The sequence below is a fragment of the Anomalospiza imberbis genome, chromosome 13, assembly GCF_031753505.1.
Source record: "Anomalospiza imberbis isolate Cuckoo-Finch-1a 21T00152 chromosome 13, ASM3175350v1, whole genome shotgun sequence".
Taxonomy (NCBI): Eukaryota; Metazoa; Chordata; class Aves; order Passeriformes; family Viduidae; genus Anomalospiza; species Anomalospiza imberbis.
Window position 1 is genome coordinate 19,013,498 of NC_089693.1, and position 22,653 is coordinate 19,036,150.

The following is a 22,653-nucleotide window of genomic DNA, read 5'->3' on the forward strand; positions in this document are numbered from 1 at the left end:
CCTACTTAAGTTTGCAATCTTAATGCTCCTTTCACATAACACATCATAAATAAGGTGTAGGAGCATTGGCTATGTCAGTAATTAACCACCATAACTATTCAGCAGGTTTTTCTCCAGCTGCCCCCAACGCTCTATGCAAACCTTCCACAAGCGCTGCTGGAGCAGAGCTGATGCCAGCCATCAAAGCCACGTGGGTACCACAACTCCCAGCCAGCTTCCAGCATAACCCAGTTCCTAGACTGACACCTCACCCTGTGCAATAGCTTCTGGATATGATCCAGACGTTTACGGGAGCGCCACCGGGAATTCCTTGGGTGTGCTCCCCTCGGGCTGCCACACGCGCCGTGGCGATCCCGAGCCAGGATGGTGTGCCCACACACGCCTGGGTGCAGCAGCAGCACGGATCAGTGTGGATCAGTGCTAAGCAGGCAGCTGCCTGGCCCCAGCTCCATGTTCATCACCACCAGATGTGCCCTGACATCCCCAGGAACCTTTCCAACACAGGGATACAAACGAAATCCCCCATCCTGCTCTGTTTTGCTGGCTTTTGCTCCGATGCTTTAAAAAGGCTGGGAAGAACTTTCCTCTGTGGCACAGCCCCTGCCTTACCTCTTTACACAGTGGAGTCCTCCCCGTGCACTTGGGCTGCTGGTAGCTCTTGGGCAAGGCTCGGTAGCTGGAGCCCAGCCTCTTGCAGGAGGCATAGTCAATCTCCATGGCAATCCCCTCAGTAGCCCGCTCCTTCGGATATGTCTCCATGTGAACAGACTCCTTATATCCCAGAAAGTTTTTAAACCAAGTGAACAGTTCTGGGAATTTCCTAAAATAAAATGAATGAAGTGAAAAACTAGCTAAACAGAACTGAAACAGCATCGAGCTGCAATGCTGAGGGTAGAACTGATTACTACAGGCAGCCCTCTAAATTACCAATTTAGAGGGTAACAAAACAAGACTCTCTCTGCTCAACCCCACTCCCAGAGAGCCTGACCAAATGGGAAGCAAGCACCTGCTGTTGATCAGGTGGGGGATTGCTCTCTTGGAGCAACTGAGGTGCTTTAGGATGAGTGACCAGCAAGGAGCAGCTGATAAAGCTTTTGCTCCAGGAAGAGCACTCGTCTCTGGGTCTCCCCAAACTACCCTGGTAGTGAACTCAGGCCAGATTCCTTGTTGTTTGCCAATGGTTTGAACCTTAAACCAGACCCTTCCTTTCCAGTGGCAGCAAGAAGAAACCAAAAGGCAATTCTGTAACTACACAAAAGGTTTCAGTGCCAAGCAATTGCTTCAACCAGATTTCATAGAGCAGCATAAATCATGGGAGAAACCTTTGCCTGCAAGGCCCAAGTTTGCCTGTTTGCAGAATTTCCTGAAAAATTTATTCATCTAAAATACAGCATTTGCTCATGTCCTCTTATTTTATGCAAAGCTCCTGCAATAGGATGAACTGAACCTGTTACTAATTGAGTCACTAGTTATTCATTGCTTATTCATTGTATGGCAAAAGATAATGTCCAACTCCAGAATAAAAAAAACCCCTGTAGTATATCTTTCTCTATAGTTAGGAGCACAGGCATTAGATGGGAAAAAGTACAGAATTTTCCTGTCAAATATTGCACCTTTTCTACTTATTGCACCTTTTATGATGCCTGACTAATTCCAGTGGACCTACAGAGCGAGTGGAAGCTCCTTAGGGCAGTTTCTCTGCACAGTAGCTACTGTAATGGGGTCCTGAACCCAATTTATGTTGCTCCTGCCTTCTCCCTTGAACCAGCAATTCAGTGTCCAGGCAAAAGAAACACTAATCCTGCTGCCCAAAGTTGATGAGAGGATATCTGTTGGTTTTAACCAATTAAAAGAGCTGTTCTGTACACTGACAATCATGGAAGTAATAAATTCCTATTTAAAGTACGGAGTTCCTGAACATTTTTGGCTTTGTGACAGAATTCAGCTGCTTTTTGGAAACGTCAGTGAATTTATATCAGCACTCTGCTTTTTTGGGGGGACATTTCCTGTGTAATTAGACAGTCGATCTTTTCTCAAATGACATAACCCATAATTCCAGAGCAAGAAACTGCAATAAGAGGCTGCTAATAATTTTGTTTGCCCTACTGGAAAGAGAAGACACACAGCCAAGAAACACCTGTACTGCGCTCCTGCATGCTGCCTGTCAGGACACAGCTGGGAATCTCTCTGGGATAAGGATAGGAAAGGGCAGTGCAGAAGACCATGAAGGTGACTGTTTCTTTCCTGGCTCCACAAGAGAAACAGAGCAGGAAAGGGGCTGCACTTACCCCAGGAAGGGAGAGACCAGCTGCACGAGCTCGGCCCGGGAGATCACCTCCTGGTTGAAAATCACCAGGCAGCGCAGGAAGTTCTCGTACGCCTCTGTGCTACGCAGAGCTTTGCGGACCTGACCCAGAGGAGACAAGAGAAGAGGAGCTGTCAGGGTGAGTCTAAGCAGGGAGAGGTCCAGGAGACCTGGATTTGACACTGTGTTTCCCACCGAGGCACACAAATCCTTGAGCTGAACAGAGAGAACGTGCCCTGTACACAGGGCCAGACAAACTGGTACTGATGGGAGCCACCCCCACGCTGGGATCCCCTGCAATGTCAGCACTGGGGCATTACTCTAAGAAAGGAGCTGCAAGCGAAGAACTAAATCCTTCAAAGAACCCTGTAACAGCTGCATTACAAAACACTGGAATCATGGACAACATCAGCTGTAACTGCAGCACCCAGGGCTGCTTTTAAACTCCAGAGAGTATTTCAAATAGAGAGTGGGGGGTATGACACCCATGCCCTGGGTAACACCTCTCCAGCCTCTGCCTGCTTCCAGCTTGGATTGTCACAGACAATCCTCCTTCTGTAACCCCAATCTTCACAGAATGAGGAAGCCAAACTACTCATCCCAACACCACTACCTTTCCCACAAGAACAGCTGGATCTACACATCAGACTCAGATCTATCACTGTTAAGTTATTCATCATTCTGGTTATAATTCCACATCAGGGATTTCTAGGTTTACTCATGTTAACACCTACACATTCTCCAAGCAATAAACTGGTTCCCAGTTAGCATTAGCTGGGTCCCATCATGCTGCAGAATTCACCAGATCAGCAGGGAGCAACCAAGACTGTCATCAGTGTGTGAATATTGCTTAAAAGGATGATTTTAAGTTCATCCCATAGTCCCCTCTTGAGCTATAAGGCACTGTATGGACATCTCAGAGAAGACACCAAGGTACCACTTGGCAACATCCCATATCTCCTTCACTTGATCTGTGTGCTAAACCAGCAACAGGTAACAATTGTGCAATTAATTAATTAATCTCTGAGGCGAAATTAAAAAAAAAAACAGCCCAATGTAAATATGAATCAGGTGCTTTGTAAACTGAGCTCCCCCACTGCAGCCAGCTGGCTGTAGATGGGTACAAGCTGTGCCAACACAGCAAGACATGCCACGCACATCATCAGCTGTACAGCGATCTTATAAAGGGGAAAACCATTTGGAGTGTGGGTTACAGGAAAAAAATCCCATTCCCTCAAACAAATTGCAGCAGCAGCAGGTGGAAAGCTGGAGAAGGAGCTTTGGGGAAAAGGTGTGTGTAAAAAATATAACCAGTTTTAAAAAAATTCAATGTATCTGACTTAGAGGTCGCAGGATACATCTGAGGTCAAGCTGAGAAATGTTATCAGGGCGGTGTAAATCACACACTTCACTGTGATAAAAATCCAGATGTGTATACAGGAAGGACATACATCAAGGACATGCAACATCTACCTCCTGCCTCTCACCTTCTCGAAGAAGAGAGATTCTGTCCCCACACCATGTTTGCTGGCTTCTGCCAATGACTGGTCTTTCAAACCAAGCAGCTTTGGTTTCTTCTGTTACCCAAAAAAAAAAAAAAAAAAGGCAATGAAAAATAAAAGGGGTGTTCAGCAAGTTGGGATAATTTGATTATCTACCACACATGAGTGCCAGCTCCCTCACCCCACCAGGTGCTTCCCACTAAAGGAAAAGTGGCCTTTCTGGAGGAAAAGTCTATTAAAGCATGTGCTACAAGTTAATTTACTGAATGTCAGTAAGTAGCATGCCACTCCAAATATTTGTAATACATTGTTTCACCCTTTCCTGTAACTACCTCATTGTTTCAATCACACTACAGCATATCTTACTTTGATAACTGGTTTGGAAAGCTGCCAGAATAAATGATTTTCCTATCACTCATCCAGTTCTGCAAATCTTACACCTCCCCAGGATGACAAGTTTTTTCTCTCTTACATTCTACTGCAAGATGCTTTATTTTCCCCATCATCAGAAAGGCTGAAAGTTGCCTCCAAAACATGCTTCATTTTGGTGCCCTCGATTTGAAGAGGAGGAGAAAGGGCAGAAGGGGACTTACAATGGTACAATTATGCCTGCTAATGCTTTTCATGACAAAGGAAGATATACTGGCTTCAAAAAAGCAGGCAAATTTATCTCTCATGCACAAACATGAGGACACCTGGCCACAGGACAATTTTTGTGGCACTACAAAGCCTCGCTGCTCTCACAAATCATGTGTCATTTGAAAAGGGTAAACTCTGCTGAGAGAATAATAATTTATCATTGTATTAAAAGCTTTAGCACAGGAAAGATGAGCAAACATGATTCTACTGCATCTGCTCCAAGTTCTACTACAACAAAGCTTTCAGTCACACCTTTTCAGCTCATCTTTTCCTACATGCCTTAGGAACATTTGCTACAAATATTGGGCAAATTTATTCTGTGGCATTACTGAGACTTTCGTCTCCACACTCCATAACTCCCCCTTCATTAAACACTGCTAATAAAGCTACATCTTTATTAGAAAGTGATGAAAACTCTGTTTCCTCAAGCCATTAAAGTAACTATGACCCACCCTGAGGAACAGATCCCACCATTTTGCAAAAATCAGAGGCAAAGACTTGTGCTTGGAAACAAGGACTTCTGAAAGGTTAAAAGACAAACACTATTTTCCGTGTTCTCAAGCTGCAGCCCATGCCACAAAAATCACAAGGGCTTGGAAAACACATGCTGCTCTGCCCCAGCCTCCTGGGACACAGAGGGCTCTGAAGGAGCAGCACAGGCTCTTACCTTCACCGGAGGGGTTGCTCCAGTGCCCGAGTGCCTTCGGATCTGGCAGCCATTCTGGTTGGGTCTCTGCTGCTTGTTGTTGAGCTGCGGCTTCTTCACCGTGCCCCCGTGGTCATTCCTGACCGATTCCACTTTCTCTGCAGTTGTCTTACTTAACAGCTTGGTCAGAGACAAACCCGTAAGGCCATTAGGGCTACATTCCACACAAAATGTCACTGAATGGGCTGGGTTGGAAGGGACCTTTAAGATCATTCAGTTTCAATGCCATGCCATGGTCAGGGACACCTTTCACTATTCCAAGTTGCTCAGAGTTCCATTCAACCTGCCCTTGAACACCTCCAGGGACAGGACAGCCACAGCTTCCCAGGGTAGCCTGTGGCAGTGTCTCACCACCCTCACAGGGAAGAATTTTTTTCTAGTATGTCATCTAAACCTACACTCTTTCAGTTTGAAGCCATTTCCCCTTGTCCTGTCACTCCATGCCCTTGTAAGAGTCTCTCTGCATCTTTCCTTGAGGCTCTCTTCAGGTACTGGAAGGCCACAATTAGGTGACCCCTGAGCCCTCTCTTTTCCAGGCTGAACAATCCTAATTCTGTCAGCCTTTCCTCACAGGAGATGTACTTCATCCCTCTGATGATCTTGGTGACCTCCTCTGGACTTGCTCTGACAGATCCACATCCTTCCTGTGCTGGGTACCCCAAAGATGGATGCAGCAGTCCACAGGAGTCTGCTGCTCCTCCTAGCTCTAGATGATCAAAGGATTTTACTGCAGTTACAGCACTAACTTAGAACAACCCTTTCAGGCAAAGGAATTGCATTTACAATAAAAGTTATTTAAGAGATAAGTTGTAGACAGAAAACATAGTCTACCCCCCCGACCTCCTTCCTACACCCCAGGAAAATTACAGCAAAAGCGCATTTTTCTGAACACTGGCTTCATACAGAACAGTCTGCGCCAGGTATTTCATCCTATCTCCAAAGGTACTCACCACAGAGCTGTTGGCATCAGGCAGGAATTGCCCAAATTCCGAGAGCAGATCCTCCTGGTTCTTGAAGAGGCGAGCTACCTGGGCATAGACCTCCTGCTCTGTCAGAGCTGGTGTGTAGTTCCCTCCTGCCTCCTTGGCATTACGCTGCTCTTTCTGCCAGAGGAAAGAGGAGAAGTGTCAGAAGAAAGGAGGCACAAACTATTCAAGTGACAAAGAAAAAACAAACAAACTTTCAGTGATAGAAATCATGAAATAGCAAAGGTCTCAGCTTCTTACATAAAGCATCACACTATATCAATAGTATGACTCTCATATATTCTAGGTATCTATACTTCTATATACTATAGATAAATCCTAAATGCCCAATGGGCCCTGGACAGTAAGACACTGACCAGGAAAGTGGGTTTTTTGCTTTTAACATAGAGCTATGGCCACATTGCCTCATCCTGACACACGCTCATAGAAAAACACCAAATCCAGTTTTTAAACAAGCATTTCAGACACGTCCAAACAAAGATGATGGATTGAGATCTATTACTTCATACGGCTATGTAATCTTTTTAACTTGCCAGACTTCTGCTTAATTCAAGCAGAATTCAAGACCAGGCTGGACAGGGCTTGGAGCAACCTGACCTGGGAGGTGCCCATGCCCATGACCTAGATGATCTTTAAGGCCCCTTCCAATCCAAACCAGTCTATGATGATCTGCTGGCCACTGCTAGTACAGCACAAGAACCCAAGGCAAGTTTTGGACACCACCCCCAGAGCAAAGCAAGAGAAATAACCACACGTAGACACAAAGTCAGGTTTCCAACACTCACCTGATACGTGTGGAGAATCTCCAGGAAGGCTTTGTAAATGTCTGGCTGTCCCTGGAACCGATTTTTGATCTTGTTGACGTAGTTGATGGCGTGGTTAAACTCCACGGGCTGATTGTTCTGCAGGGATGGTGTGGTGCCCAGAGAGATTGTCACAGGCGTGTGCGGCTGCACCGGCGGCGAGCGCGGCGACGCGTACGGCGGGATCGGGGGGGTCTGCTGGCTGGCAGGAGTATGAGCCTGCAACTGCGATGGCTGAGGAGAACACAGGCTGTGTTAGGAAGCATCAGATCCCCTCATGGTGGGATAAAGGCACTTTTAATCCACTCAGGGATAAATAGATAAATAAATAAATAAATAAATAAATAATATTTAGTGGGCCAGCAGAGACTAAACTGCATCACAGAGACAAAATGCCTTGTTGTCATTGAGCAGTTGTTATTAAGATGATTTTCCTCGCTAATTGCTTTGGACTGAAAACTGACAAGAGACACAAACTACCGCAAAAACTTAACAGAGCCAAAATGCATAGGTATGGCTGGCTCCAGCACTGCAAGTCACTTTGGCACTAGTGAACAATTGTGGGATGTATGAAGGCAATAGCAAGGGAAAACATGAGTTTCTTGAGACAAAAAGCAGGCAGTGAGTAATTATTTTGAATACTCTCAATGGACGTCGAACATCCAGGTGAAAATTCAGTTTTGAGGTGGCAATTTTAAATGGAAATGGAAGTACTTATTCCCCTCACGTTTTACATTTCAAAACTTGTATCACAGAGTTTTCAGGAATGATAATGTAAATAACTGCTTTAGGATGGCCATAAATATCATGTTACAAGGTCCTGCCTTGCTCAGCTACAGCTTTACCTGCCTGGTAGAGACATTTTACCTCATTGTCTAGCCTGTCCCTCAAGTTCATTTTAAAGTTTCAGCAAGGGTAGTTCAACATTTTGCAGGTCTGATAGGGAGAAAACCACTTGTCCCATGGTATTAAGAAGGAGACTGCTACAACTTCACTGAGAGCATGTACTTCTTCAGAAAAAATCCCTGAAATCTGGCACAGGCAAGTTCGTTCTGGAATGACCTGCAGTGCCCGGTTTGGTGAATCTTTCAGCAAATCTTTCAGCATGTTTTTGTTTGCCATTTCTGAGCAGGAAGTTGCATGTCCCAACAATGTTTGTCCAGAGATCAGCTAACCGCCACATTTTCAATCCTGCTGCTTTTTAACTGCATGTTGCCTTTTCCTTTAGCTTTTCCAGGCAATTGCTATCGAACAGTTTAGGGTTTAACAGTTTAACCCTTGAAACTCTGGAGATTCCCTCCTCAGGCTCTAAAATATTTTTGCACTTTGAGGCTAAAATACACAAAATTTGATCTAGAGTAATCTCCTTGAACGTCTATTATCCTGTTCTGTTTCACATAAAATACATATTTTGGACAGTAGCATCTGGATTGTATCTAAGCCAGAGCCAAATTTTCTTTGTTACTAAAAGGTCTCTGTTTTGGGCACACACAACCAATACCAACAGGCAACATCATGGTCATCTTGCTAAATTCTTGCACTTTAAATGTTGCCAATAACTCCTGAACCCTTCCAGCTGACAGCTGAACCAGACCCCTCTACAAAAACCATTCAATCTGAAAACAAGGCTTAAAGCAGTGCAGAAGCCACCAAATAACAAATCAAGGTTTCCTAAAGGCTTCATTGCCTCAAGCATTTGAAACGACACACACACTTTCACACCAAAGAGAACATCTTCATCACAACCTCTGTTTTATGGGCAATTTCTTGGGACTTTAGGTCTAACACAATATACACAATAGCAGGCAGATAGTGTGTGCCCAGTGCTTTAACTGGGAACCTTTTCCCTAGGGCTGCTGGATCACTTCCTGAATAATGTGTGTGCCATTTACCAGATGCTCTGACTGTCTTTCAGTTCCCCACTGCCAGCAACAAGGCTTTTCCAAACCCTTAATGTTTTGGAAAGCTTATTTGAATTGCTGTCAAATTAACTATGACTGCATCTTCAAGTTTGAAAACGAGAAACGAATCCAGCAGCAGAAGGGGAACACATGAAGGTTCACAAATACTGTGGAAAAGCAGCGTGGAAGTTCATTTTTCACGCTCTAGCTCCACACCAGCTTCAGCTGGAGGCAGGAGGATCCATGTGCTCTTAGTGCAGGTCACCCAAAGCCTCTCACCTTGCTGATTTTGGCAGGTGTGGGCTGTGGTGCCGGCTGTGCTGGTGTCGGGGTTGACTGCGCCGAGGGCTGCGACGGATGCGGCGGCTGCGGCTGCGGCTGGGGCTGCAGCCCGTGGGTGGGGATCTGGTGAACCTGCCCCGGGGTGGTCACGTTCACCATGTCATTGGTCTGCACCTCAATCTTGTAGCCAGGTGGCAGGAAGGTGTTGAAGCCCATGATCAAGTCTGGGTGGCCCTTGAAGAGCTGCGACACACGGCTGATCACCCCCGGAGTGTCGATGCTGAGGAAGGAATAAGATCACAATGTCACTGTCCTCCGGCACCTTGCAGTGGGACAAGGTTCTCCACACAGCAATTTTCCAGTAGATTGTTTTCCCTTACCACCTCTAACCTATGAAACAATGCAAAACTGAGTCCTATAAACAGACTCCTGAACTCAAGAGTGACATTAGCATTATTTTATCAGCCCAGACAGTTTTATATCCACGAGATCCAGTCCCAAGTCTGACCATTATTAATGGGCAGACAACCAGACAGCCAGATGAATCAGCTGTCAAGGCTGAACTTCTGAACTCCCACTCTAAGCAGAGATTTAGTATAAATGAAGGGATGCATTTCATTTTCAGAAAATACAGCACGTAACTGCTTTTACATCATTGTCCAGGTGTGTTATTCTGCATACAAAGGACAGAATTCAGCTCCTGCCCTGTGCTCCCATGTCCACCCACACTCTTTCTAACCTGGAAAGAAGCAAAATGCAGCTTGTTACCTTTGAGATTTAAATTCCTTCATAATATCCAAGAAGTCATTGTAGACCTGTGGCTGACTACCAAACTGTAGCTTCACCTGGTCAAGGTAAGACAATGCATCCTCCACCTGGAGACAGACCAGACAGGTCATATTAGCAGAGAAGATTTGATTTCACCTCCCATTGTTCTGTAAATCACTCATCATTTGAAAACACAGCTGTTAGCCCTCAGCCTGGGCAGGGAATTAAGCAGCAAAAAGCTCATGAGCCTGGTTTGTGTACTACCAGCACTGTTTGAATAACAGGTACTCACTCCCCACTCCTGGCTCACAAGATAAAACTCTACTAAAAAAAAAAAAAAGACAAAAAGGAAAAAAAAAGGCATCACAGATCAGTAGAATTACTCAGAATTAAAAAAAAAAAAAAAAAAAAAAACCCAAAACCCAACACACTCCAAATCTACCATCACTGAAGTGACTGCTAGGATAAACAGAACTAGACTGAGTATTTTTCCTGCATTCATATGTGGAAATTATTATGGAAGTCTAAGAATAAGCAGAAAGTGGAAATGACATATTCAGTGTAGTAGATGTCTGCCAGGTACACGCTTGCACTTCTCTCAAAAAGCCAGACATTTCAGTTCAACATAGAAGGGCTTCGAAAATGGCAACTGTGGGCGGTAAATTGTTTTACACCTCAAACAGTAAGAGGTTCATGATTCGTGTACCAACAGCCAATTTTCAGAGGTACTGGAAGAACAGCCACGGCCTAAAGTGAGAGCTCTGGGTCCCTGTGCCTCCAGCAGCCTGGCCATGCACTCAGCAGCTGCAGGAGCTACACACGGGACCTCTCTTTCGTCTGAAATTAAACAACAGCAACGGAAGAAAGACTCGTGTATGGCCTCAACCCTGCACCAGCAAAGGACTTTCCATGGATTTCCCTGTGAGGTAGAAGCACTCTTTTGGAAACCGGTTTTCAGAGGTTTGTAGAAATGAAACTTCCCACATTCAGCAAAAGGAAAGGGCAGTGGTTTCCACCAAAACTGGAAAAGACTCACACCGTATTTGGAAGAGGCTGAAACAGGCGTCAATTTGTATGTATGTGCCTTCTCCAAATGTAGCAACTTAAAAGGGTTATTTTTGGTGGACTTTTCTCTTTGTTTAAGGGTTTTACAGCACATAATCTGAGACTAGAGCCTTCCTTACTCCCAAATTACTCCCACACAACCTCCCACATATGCCATGTGTTCAGAAAAGCACCAAATGTTTTGGTAATTTAACCCATTCATCCAAATACTCTAAGCAATACATTCCTCCCTTCCCTCCCTGCCACAAATCTTTTCCTGGCCAGTCCAATTTCTTTTAATTATGGTTATGTGAAACAACAGGGCTTCAGCAGAAGGAGAAGTCCATTTCTGCATTCAATAGACTCCCAAACACAAGAAGCATAAGGGAGGGAAAAACGGATGGAAGAAGGGACCTGGCTGGAGAAGGAATTTGGGGAGAGGATGGCTGACATCAGGCAGCTGCTGACATTACCTTGAGCCTCTGGAACTGCTGCTGGCCCTGCACAGGCACGGCCGGGGGCGTGGGGTGCGTGTGGCTCTGCACCACCTGGCTGCCGTGGGGCTGCACGGGCGCGGGGTGGTGGTGGCCGCTGTGCACGGCGGCGATGGCCGGCCCGTGGCTGCCCGAGCTCTGCGGCACGGCCGACACCTGCCAAGGCAAACAGCACGTCAGGCACGGCCTCGTGGCACAGAGCAGAGAGCCTCCCGGGCTCCCCAGACACAGCAATACAGTCAAGGAAGCAGAACATGGCTGGGTTGAGCTTTAACCACGACTGCGAACAACTTTACTCAACCAACTCCAGACAACTCTCATCCCATCCTCCAAATACAAGAAAGCCCTCCCTGCAGACACATTCCAAACACAGGTTGTCCCCAGCCTGCACGCTCCCTGGCTGTCCACTATGTCCTCTGACATAAAGACCTGGAAAAGGAGGGTAAAATGGAATTTTTAATCTGGCAAGAGTCAAGGTTCTCTCCTTTCCCTACATGTGACAAGTAATAATCTGTATGAATTAATCTACATTCTTGATAATTCAGTTTGGGTACTGAAAGTCAGATTGTGGCTCTCTGACATCAGCACGCTCAGGGGAAACCCAGCTTGGTATTTCCCCTAGAAAACTAGGGAAAGAACAGAAAGCATGCACTTTTGGGACTTCTTCATACTGTAGACCAGGAAAGCTTCAATTTGGAAAATCATTTTCACAAACCCAGTTTTCCATTCAAGCCTCTTTTAGATGGGACATACTTAATTTAACCTCATGAACAAAATAAGGTTTGCCTGCTGGTCCATCTAAGTTCTTTTTAGGAAGGACTGCCAGTATCAACACACCCTTTGCCGGCCCCTGCAAGGGTCTGCCTGCAGCTCTTCAGCTCTGTGGCTGCCACTATCAGCGTGAATATCCTTTCTGCAGAAGCAAGGATGAAGCTGTGTGTAAAATCAGGCACTAGACAGCCTGGGAGAGCAGCTCACCAGCAACACAAGTGTGGAAGATTAAACATGCCAGAAATGTGGCAGAGACAAATATCCCACAAATAGCCTTTCCCTGCTCTTTCACTGACAGCTATCTGCAGTGTACTCTTATAAAGATTTTTTTTTTCCTTGTTCCCAACTGCCAGCTCCTTGTAAAGGAGGCAAGAGAGGGAAGAGTGCCACCTAATGACTCTGGGGTAATGTTTTATGAAACATTTCAATTTTCCTGAAAGTCTTCAATCTAAATGCTGATCTAGTCTGTTAAGCTTAAGATCACCCAAGATACCATACGTCTTTTACAACAGCAAACCTTTTCCTGCTGAAAAACAGAAAAATGGAGGAAAACCCCTGCACAAAGCTGACTCTGTGATCCAGAGACCATGGTCTGAGAGAATCGTTAGAAGAATTGTGTTCAAGAAAGCAAAGTCACACCACGTTGCTTCATGAACAAAGCCAAAAAAGCAAGCATTGACAACGAGATGTACATTGTCAACTTTTTAAAGGAAACCTCGTTTACCAAAACAGAACCTTGTGCCAAATACGGAACTCTACAGTGCCACGACTCGGTGCTGGCTGGCCAGGGAGCTAAGGGCTGAGCACACACACCTGGTAGCTGGGAGTTACGGAGTACTGGATCCCCGTGGCCGACTGCATGGTCTCGGAAACCGCCTCATAGACCGGCGGGGCCGGGGCGAGCACGCGGTGCTGGTGCGGGAACGCCTCGGTGCTGCTGGTGATACGTCTCTGCTGCGACGCATACACGGGTGACTCCTGCTCATCCAATCGCCGCTTCATGCTGAACTCATGCTCGGGAAGCACAACAAAACCTGGGGAAACCAGACTGGTTAGCACGGGGAATTGATCCGGCGCTGCCGTCCCGCGCCACGGGTGACGCGGAGATCACGGCACGGCGAGTTTCTGTCTATTCAGGTGCTGATATCTTGCAAAGGGAAAAGTGCAATTAAAGATTTAGCTTTCAGCATAAAACATGCAACTGTATCTCACCACAAAAAGTACAGCCTTATTGTTGCAGTAACTTGAAAGTTAAGGGTTTCTTTAGTCTCACCTAAAGGATGTTGCTAACACACAGACCCTGAGCGATGCAGAGCTCGGGAATGCATCTTTTGTCCCGGGGAAGGAAAGATGTGTTACCTACACACCATTAATACTGACAACAGAAAAAATACCATCTTGGACAGTGCAGGTGGGATGACAGCTGTGAGAGACGCTTTAAAACATGGGAAAAAAAACAGGCTGCAGAATCAGAGTTTGAAGTCATTTACAAAGCCCCAAAGCATTTAATACATGTGTATTAAATACATTTCATGCGTAACTTTAGGGAAAGACATAGGTCTACTATACTAGGAGTATTTTGGGTACCACAGGCCACATCTGAGGTCCTGCCAGCACCCTGGCCCCACTCAGAAATTGGATTCCTGCCTGCCAAGGAGCACAGATCAGCAGCTCCCTCACTTACTCCTCTGTATTTTTTTTTGTGTTCCTGCCCAACCTCAAGTTGCTTTTCTGCAACTTGATTTCACTTCACATCTGACAGGTCATTCTGCCACTGTCCCACTCCAAAAGGAGCCATGAATTCCTGCCTCTGTTGCATTGAACTAGTCACTCCAGTACTCTTTACTGCAAGCAAATTCTAGGCTGTTTTCTGTCCTTTGATAGTTATTGCCATCCTTGAGATGTTATCTGCTGTTTAACAAAAACACAGGCAGCCTGTTAAGATGTTGGAAGGACAGAAAACAGAGAGACCACCCTCTTCTGCTTCAGGATTTCTCTAAAGCAAGGCCTTTTCAGTTCAGTGCAGTTAAGACACACTCATTGCTAAGGCAAGCACATGGATAAATGAGAGGGAACGATGTTTTCCCAGAATAATGGTAACAGCCAACTGAGCCAATCCCCACCCACCAAGTCAGGACAGCCCTGCACAGTCTAAATCTGCCCTTAATCAAATAACCCAAAGATCATTAACTAATACCTCACATCAAATACGGAAACAGGAATCAGCGGGACAAAGGTGTAAATTTTCTGCTCCATGACATAAAACATGGAAAAGATTTGGAAAAATTTGTTATGGAAGGGACCTTAAAGATCATCTCATTCCACTCCCTGCCATGGGCAGGGACACCTTCCACTGTCCCAGGTTGCTCCAAGCCCTGCCCAACCTGGCCTCAGACACTTCCAGGGATGGGGCAGCCACAGCTTCTCTGGGCAACCTGTGCCAGGGACTCACCACCCTCAACAGGAAAAAAATTCTTCCCAGTACTCAATATCAACTCTCCCTATTAGTCCCTCCTTTCACTTGGAGAGGGTAGGACAACAAGGAAGATGACTCAATTTATTTTTGAATCTACTCTTCAAGTTTAACCTCTCAAGAGGTCCCCAAATCACCTGGCACAGGTCACAGACAGGAAGCAGAGGAGGACTCCTTGCCCAAAGTAAAGGGGAAAGCTCGTCAACTGCATCAATTGCAAGTTACAAACCCTAAGTAAGCCTGACCCGCTGCACACACTCAGCAAGCAGAGGAACACACTCCAGGAGCTCACTTCTCTAATGCTGCCTGCACTGGTTGTCTTTTCCACTGGTGTCTGCTGATAAATGAAGAGCCAGGAAGGTTAACATGGAGCTACTTCTCTCAGGCACAGACCACATTTCACTTTGCAAAAACATTGTTTTATGCTAATAAGGCAGGGACTAAAGTGAGTAAATCTGGCCTCACACCATCCACCCACGAGCAGAGCTGGCCAGGATTTTGCATGACAATGGCTGAGTGCATGAGTAAAGTCTGGGCAAAGCTTTGGTGGCAGCTATTTACAACCTACTCACCTACTTGGATACCCTTCTGCTCTGAACACTGCTCCCTCAGCCAGTCCTGCCACTCGCTTTGGACCTCCCGGGCTGGTTCTCCCCTCATCCTTTCAATATTCTGTGTAGATCCACGTGCTGTCTAAGTGGTGTGGTGGCTGCTCAGAGTCCCACCCCTGGGTCTTGTTTCCCAAAGCAACACTCCACACTCACCCCTTCAGAAGGACTCCCCAGCCCCTAAAGCAGAGGCTGTTTGAGGGCAGAAGATGGCTGGAAGACTCACGTGCCCTTGTGAGGATTAAAATGCCACCTTAGGCTGTCTGAGAAGACTTTTCCCCATGAAGCCAACCACAGTTCTTGGCCTGTGAGGCCACGGGAATCATGACAGCACCAGGGATCCATCACCACACACACACCAGCAGCATGAACATCAGTTTTTCAAGCTCCCAATTCTTGCAGGCCAAGTGTACAATCTTCCAAAAATTTAGTTTGCTGCGTGGTTGATATTGTAAAACAAAATTGAAAGCTCGTGTACGTTCATCTTCCCTCTGAATTCCCCTCACCTTCACTAAATGAGCCTGGACTCTGCTTTTATCCAAGCACTGGACCTGCTTCAGCTGTGAAATTCTGTATTATATATGGGGGTGTGTATATACAGAGTCAATATTTAGGTGATAGTCAATAGCACCAGCCAATCTTCCCAGATAACACCACACTAACTCCTACCAAGGGTCTGCAGACCACTGAGTTAGAGTGTCTCACAGCAAACCAGCCCTTAATGAAGGCTGCTAATTGACAGGCTTTATTAATGTGAGCAGAGAGATGATGTCAAAGCTCTGCTGTACCTAGACAGAGACTAGTGATGCTAACTCTGCATCCACCACCACCCAACCCTAGAGAGAGGGGAAAGCAAACCAGCACCACAACAGGCACTGGTCTGCATCCTGCAGGAGGAGGTATGATGCTGAACGGTCCCAAAGTGCATTCATTTCCTCACTGAAGTCCTGCTAATCTTGACCTGGCATCTCCCACCAATCTCCTCTGTTCAAAAGCTGAAGAGATCTGTCCTGCAGCAAGTCCTTCCGCTCCTACAACCCACCAAAAAAAGCTGAGGGAGGAACAATGAGATGAAACCCAGGACTAGACATGTCATTTTGAACTGATTTAGCCAAAGCATGCTGCTCCAAGGGGCAATTCCACCCACTTCCACCCTGAGTAACAACTGATTTTCCCTTAATGATGGCAAAGCCCAGCTAAGGGAAAGGTATTTTGAGAATAAGCATATAACATCAAAGACTAGTACCAAGAGCTTTCCCTCCACATTACAAACAATACTATGCTTATGCATCATCTCAGAAATGCAGCACACATCTCTGGCATCCCCTCATGGACTTTGAAGTGTAGATTTAGAGAGCCCCAATTCAAACTGCAACATCTGCAACCTTAATTTGAGGCTTGAAAAGCCCTCAAAATACAGCAGGGACTGAAAGTAAGTCACAAAATTCAGGTACTTTCCTTTGTTAAAAGCATTAACAGGATGCATGTAGGAGATCTTAGCTCCACCTGGGCAGACCAAGTCAAGAATTGAATTCCCTTTCCCCAGCAGCATTTTTTTAACTTTAGAAAGTTAAAGCACTCAAAACCAAACTCCCTTTTAACTCCTTAAAAGGAGCACACTTCATTCGGTCTAAGGGACTAAGGGAGGATGAAAACTATTGGTTTTTTTTTTCTCTGAGGTTTTTAATTTTTATGTTTTTAGAGGGTTTTTTTTGCAGGAAAAGGGGGCTGCATGGGAACACGCCCCTGGATCTCCCCATCTGTGCCACCTCCCAGCTCACCAGCTCTGTGCCACAGGTAGGATGCATCAGGCAGACACACACACAGGATCCTCAGCTGGTAAAGCAAAGGAAAAAATTAGGAAAAGCTATGTTGCATCTCAGTAACAATGCTAGAATTATGGAATTTTACCTCACCAGCTTCATCAGAGCGTTTCCCCATCCACCTGAGTCCCACCACATGAGCTGCTGGGACAGATCAAGTGGAGCACATCCCTTTCCCTCTGGTACTGAGGAAAGCAGAGGAGTGGCAGTAGTGACACAGAAGGAGAAGGAACAAAGCAGGGACAAGGCTGGATTCAGCTGGTGGAGCAGTGCAGGGCTCTCCTCCTGCCTGCTCACTGCTCCATGGGAGCAACAGAGGCACAAGAGCCCAGGTGCTCTCCTCTTCTATCGCAAAACCGCCTCTCTGGTGGCAGCTCTGCTCCCCAGCATTTTACCACATAATATCCCAAAAATCTCCATTATTTCTATTGCAGGTTTTCCCACCACACAGGCAGGGTCTTCTGGCACTGGAGATCAGCTGGTAAAGTTAAAAGAAAAAGCCACATAGAGATGAGGAAGAAAGGAAACTGGGAAGGTGTGCTGCCTCAATACCTGTTGGAAACCCAGAACACCTGTGGATAAACACCACCTTCACCCACAAGCTGTAAAAACCCACTGGAGAGGATTTTGGTCCCTCTGAAAAACTGCAGGGAAATGGCAGAGCTGCAGAGGATTTGGTTAACACACGTGAGGGCTTTTTAGAAGGTTTTCTTTCGAGGGAGAGAAGACTCAAAAGTAGGGAGCAGCAAGCGTGAGTCTCAGCTCTGCTCCCGGAACAGTCACGGATGTCCTGCAGGACACATCCCACACAGGATTATAGAGGAGTGCACAGCAGAGCCTGCTGGAAAGGAGCCGGCTCAGGTTCCAGCAGTGCTGCTAACCCAGCCGCACGACTTCCAGAACATGACCCAGCTTGTTCAGCAGACACTGCTACACTTTGTTTTTATGGTGCCACACGGCCCGGATTCCCGCCTGCAGCACGGGGATAACCCCTTGGCCACGCTACGGAAAGGCACATCTAGGACCAGAGCATCATTCCAAAATGGAATGAGAAGCATCCTTAGAAAAAGGTGCTGGAAAAGCACGACCTGAAGCTTTGGAAGAAGTTGGGAGAGTTTTCTGCAGGGTGACATCGTGTCAGCACTCACCAAGAGGCAGATGGGACACAAAAAAACCCCACTCGTCCAGATGGGGAACAAGGTGGTGAGGCACTGATCCCTGCTTTGCCAAAAAGTGGCCCAGGTGCCAAACCCCACCGCACACACGATCCAAAACACGCTGACAGAGCTTAGAGCATTGTTTTGCCCCATTCCCTGACTGCACCTTCCCCACGCACAGAGAGAATGATCAGAATCCTTTTATTTAACCAAAAGAAAAAAGAAAAGACCCCAGCAGGGCTGGAAAAAAGTAGCATGGTCCCAAAAGCACAGCCCAGGCTGAAGTGACAGCTATTACGGGGCTCTTTTCTGCTCCAGCTCCAACAGCCATAAAAGCTTTCCAATGCTGGAGAAGTCCAGAACAGCAATCTGGACAGAAAACGATTCATAAATCCTGGAAACGTAAATGATCCGCCTGCCAATTCCAACACGATGCTCCCAGCCCCAAGACCCACACGTGCCAGGAGCCTGTGCAGAGGGCTCCCCCGGCAATCCAGGCTGGGGCCGGGGGGAGAGCGTCCCCCTTTCCCACACTGCTCACAGAACCAGCCCGAATCAGCCAGAGTTTCCCCAAACTTGAGCAAATTAGCTTTTTTTTTTGGATGAATGATTACATTGCAGCATCTCAAACAAGTTCATGCTGAGACCATGTGTCTTCCCCAGAAGCGGAAGGTGGGAGGGATGAGGATAAGACACTTTGGGGGGGAGAAAGCACGATTTGCTTTTGTAAAGAGAGCACCCATGTGAAAAACTGCTAACTTCACCTCAGCAGGGAAAAAAAAAAGAAAAGACCCTAAAAAGTGTTTTTCTGTCCTTGGAGATCCAGCACAGGCTGACACCAGGCTGCCAAGGCACTTTATGCGATGAAGGAAATTGTACAGATGCTTTAAAATTAGTATATAAAATAAAAAGCCATTTTAATTTAAAATACTGCACTATACAGTTAATCCCATATAGTAATGTTTACTTTTCTGAAAGTGTATTTTTAAAAAGAATTACAAGTTGGGAACGGAAAATGGCCAGTAAAGATACAGCTGTACTGAATTAAGTTGGGCATTTCTCACTTGTTTACTGACCCTGCACCTTTTAGCACAACTAAAAGCGGCAAGTAAAGAGAAACATGAGGTGTTATGTCAGCCCAAAGCTACACTTTAACACACAGACCAGGTTTAGATTCCTCTAGACAGCGTGGAAGACTGAAAATCCACGCACAGCTGGAGATGCCTTTGATAATTAGTTCAAAATAGAGCTGACACAACAAATTTTTCCCCATTTCAGTGGTCCAAATAAATAGGTTTCTTCAGGGATGTGACTTCTATTTGAGCACACGTGCTATTCACACAAATAACGACTGTTAAAATTCATTCTGAAAATTCATTCTGAATTTTAACAGGCTGAACCTAGGCCGGGAAAAGGCAGAAAAAACCAGGATTTAGTTAAGCAGACACAAAGCACCATCCTACTTTTAAAGCTACCTGAACTCCACTAGCCTCCTGCTAGCAAAAAAAATCCCCACAACCCTAAAGTAGCTTCTAGGGATGTACAACAGCCTGAAGAATTTTAAAACAGGGACGGAATACCAGTGTAAGCGTTTGCCAGGATCACAGCACGGGAGGACGAGCACAGGGACCCAGCTCGCTATTAAGATTGCAGGAAAATTAATGGGTGCACGAGGAGCTCTCGGGTTTCCGCGCATCCACGCGTCGCTCCAACAGGTCCTTTCGGAGAGAGCGGGAGAGCTGCGAAAAGCCGCGGGGGGAAGCCGCGGCCATCCCGGAGCCTCCGCGGAACGGGAGCGCGGCGGGGGCACGGCCCGGGACAGCGCTTCCACGGCAACTCCGCGGGGAAGTCGGGCGAACGCCGGCACCGGGGAGCACCGCGCCCCCCCACCCCACCCACCCACCCACGGATCGCCCCCCCGGGCGGGCGGGAGCCCCGGCGGCGGCTCCAGCGCGCGGTGCGGCCGGTACCGGGGCCGTGCAATGCGGGCGAGCGCTGCCGGGGGCGGTCCCGCCGCAGCCCGGGAGCGGCACCGGGCGGAGGGCGGGCGGAGGGGCGGGGGGAGGAGGCGGCGCCCGGCTCGCAGCGCGCCCAGCGGCCGCCGCACGCTCCGCCCGCCGCTCCCGCCATGCCGGGGCCGGGACACCCCGGCGGGGCGGGGCGGGGCGGGAGGACGCGCGGCCGCCCGCGCGGGCCGGGGCTCCCCGGGGAGCCGCGCCGCGGGCACCGACCGGCCCCCCCCCCCGCAACCCCGCGCCGCCGCCGCACCGGCGCCGGGCCCCGCCCCCTACGGATCGCCGGAGGGGGCCGGCCCCGGGCCCGGCGGCCTCCCGTCCCCGCCGCCCCGCTCTTCCTTACCTCGAAGCGGCTCCTGGCAGCGGCCGGGTCTCCCTCAGGGTCCGGGGGTGGCGGGCACCTCCCGGGCGGGCGGCGGGGGCGGGCTGTCCCCGGCGCAGTGAGAAGGGGGGGTCCCCGCGCCCCTCCTCCCGGAGAGGGGGGGGGGCGGGCGGGGGCGGCGCCGGTGCCCCGGCGGGGGCGGGGGGCTCGGCGGGGGGGGTAAGATGGAGTAACCGTCTGTCGGCCGCCGCGGCGGAGCGCTGCCCGCTTCTCTGTTCCCCGGGAAATCCCGCCCCTCCTCGCGCAGGGGGGGAGCCCCGAGCGCCCGTTGGCTGAGACGCGCGCCCGTCACTCTCTTGGCCAATGGGAGCGCTGGCCCCGCCCACCAGGCCCTCCCCTATTGGCCGCGGCCCCCAGGAAGGGGATGTGGAGAGGAAGGGAGGGAGGAGAGGAGGGGGGGAGCGACCGCCGAAGAAAAATGTCCGTATAAGCAGCGCGCCCCGCCCCCGTCCCGCCTCCCCCGCCGCCCTATTGGCTGCGACACCGAGGCGCCGGCCAATTGGCGAACGGGGCCGCGCCGCCGTCACGACGAGAAGCCCACCCACGCGGCGAATTGGCCCCGCCCGCCACCGGCGAGGCCACGCCCCCCTCTCTGGGGAGCCCTTTTGTGGAATGTTTACATCGCGGCCGCGGCCCGCGCCAGCGGCTCCCCCCGTCACCCCACCACCGGCCCCGGGCCCCGGTGCCAGCCGGTTCGGCGGGAGGAGGGCGAGGGGTGGGGGGGGACGGGACTTGGCGGCGGGGCTCGTGCCCGGGGGCGGCGCGGCGCTGCCTTTTGTCCCCGACCCCTTCACTTCCGGGATGGCGGCGCCCCACGTGGGGCGGGCCGGTTCCACGTGCGGGCGGGGGGCACACTCGCACTCTGGCTCCCGCACACGCCCCGCACACCCGCACACGCTCACGCACGCACCGGGGAGGGGGGGGGGGGCCGATCCGTGGGCGGTGCGCGCCGCGGGGGGCGGCGCCCTCAGCTGCCTCGGCCAATGGCGTGGCGGGGAGGGGGCGTGGCCGCCGCGGCAATGGCCCCCTCTCTCCCTCCCCCCGCACACACTCAGGCACTCGCCTCCCCCCCCCCGCCCGCTCCCGCCGCCCGTCGCGCGCTTCCCGCCGGCGGGATCCGGAGCGCGCGCGCGCTTCTCTCCCCTCCAACCCACACCCCCCCCCCCCACAACCTTTTCCCTCAGGTTCCCGCCCGCCCGGCCCTCGGGAAGCGATTCCCGCGAAGGGGGGCGAAACTGGGGAAGTGCGTGTGGGGGAAGCAGCTGTTACATACCCTCAACGCGCAGGCGAGCAGCCCTGAATGGAGGGGGAACTCCCCCCGGGGCGGATTGGCCCCGCGGTGCCGATCGTCACGGCCGCACCGCCCACGGCGGGAGGGGGGGAGCGAGCGAGCGAGCGAGCGAGCGGGGCGTGAGGGGAAGGCCTCGGCGGAGGGCGGGAGGGAGCTGAGCGGCAGCCGGCGTTCCCGTCCGCTGGAACGCGAGATGGAGGTGGGGGTTGACGCCTTCAATCATCGTGTTCCTCTCCCTTTGGAAAGTTGTGGAGTGGGTTGCTGGGTTGCCCAGACGGAGGCTGCAGGAGCCAGGCCTGGCCGCCCCTTGGTGCTCAGCTGGGCATCTGGAGCGTGCTCGGGAAAGGGTGAAATACAAACACACATATTCCACGCTTCTATTAAGATGTGTGTTTTAAGCACCTTCACTCAAAGAAGGTCTAAATCTAGTTGTTTTTTGCTTTTCTTTCCAGCTGTTCTTCCCTTTCTCGGGCTGGGAGAGCAGGAGCAGGCAGCGGGGTGGTGCCGGGACAAGCAGGCTCAGCACAGTAGGCTCTCCGCAGCTGCGAGCTGCAGCCCGGTTTAACCCCTGCAAGGGCTCTCGACACGGGCTTTGAGCCTGCACGGGCTGCAGTGCCACTGGAGATCCAGCCTGAGCCGTGGAAACCGGAGGCAAGGAAGCAGAAGGGCTGGGAAATGAAGCGCTCTGGAGCTAGGCTCTTTC

At 49.5% G+C, this 22,653-nt stretch overlaps 1 protein-coding gene across 2 annotated transcripts in view; it reads right to left on the reverse strand.

The window, feature by feature from the left end:
• Positions 1-21,959, reverse strand: part of SIN3A (SIN3 transcription regulator family member A) — a 32,862-nt gene extending 10,903 nt beyond the window's left edge. The window contains exons 1-11 of one of the 2 annotated variants that reach the window (XM_068204389.1): positions 21,933-21,959; positions 13,015-13,235; positions 11,410-11,586; positions 9,893-9,999; positions 9,122-9,404; positions 6,924-7,175; positions 6,103-6,255; positions 5,114-5,272; positions 3,793-3,882; positions 2,289-2,407; positions 610-820 (exon numbers count right to left, since the gene is read on the reverse strand). In XM_068204389.1, coding sequence (XP_068060490.1) covers positions 610-820; positions 2,289-2,407; positions 3,793-3,882; positions 5,114-5,272; positions 6,103-6,255; positions 6,924-7,175; positions 9,122-9,404; positions 9,893-9,999; positions 11,410-11,586; positions 13,015-13,203 — 1,740 coding nt within the window. In that variant the 5' untranslated portion in view covers positions 13,204-13,235; positions 21,933-21,959. Of the gene's footprint in view, positions 1-609; positions 821-2,288; positions 2,408-3,792; positions 3,883-5,113; positions 5,273-6,102; positions 6,256-6,923; positions 7,176-9,121; positions 9,405-9,892; positions 10,000-11,409; positions 11,587-13,014; positions 13,236-20,620; positions 20,748-21,932 lie in introns of those variants that run through there. The other variant, XM_068204388.1, reaches the window with a different exon arrangement.
• Between the last annotated feature and the right edge of the window lie 694 nt (positions 21,960-22,653).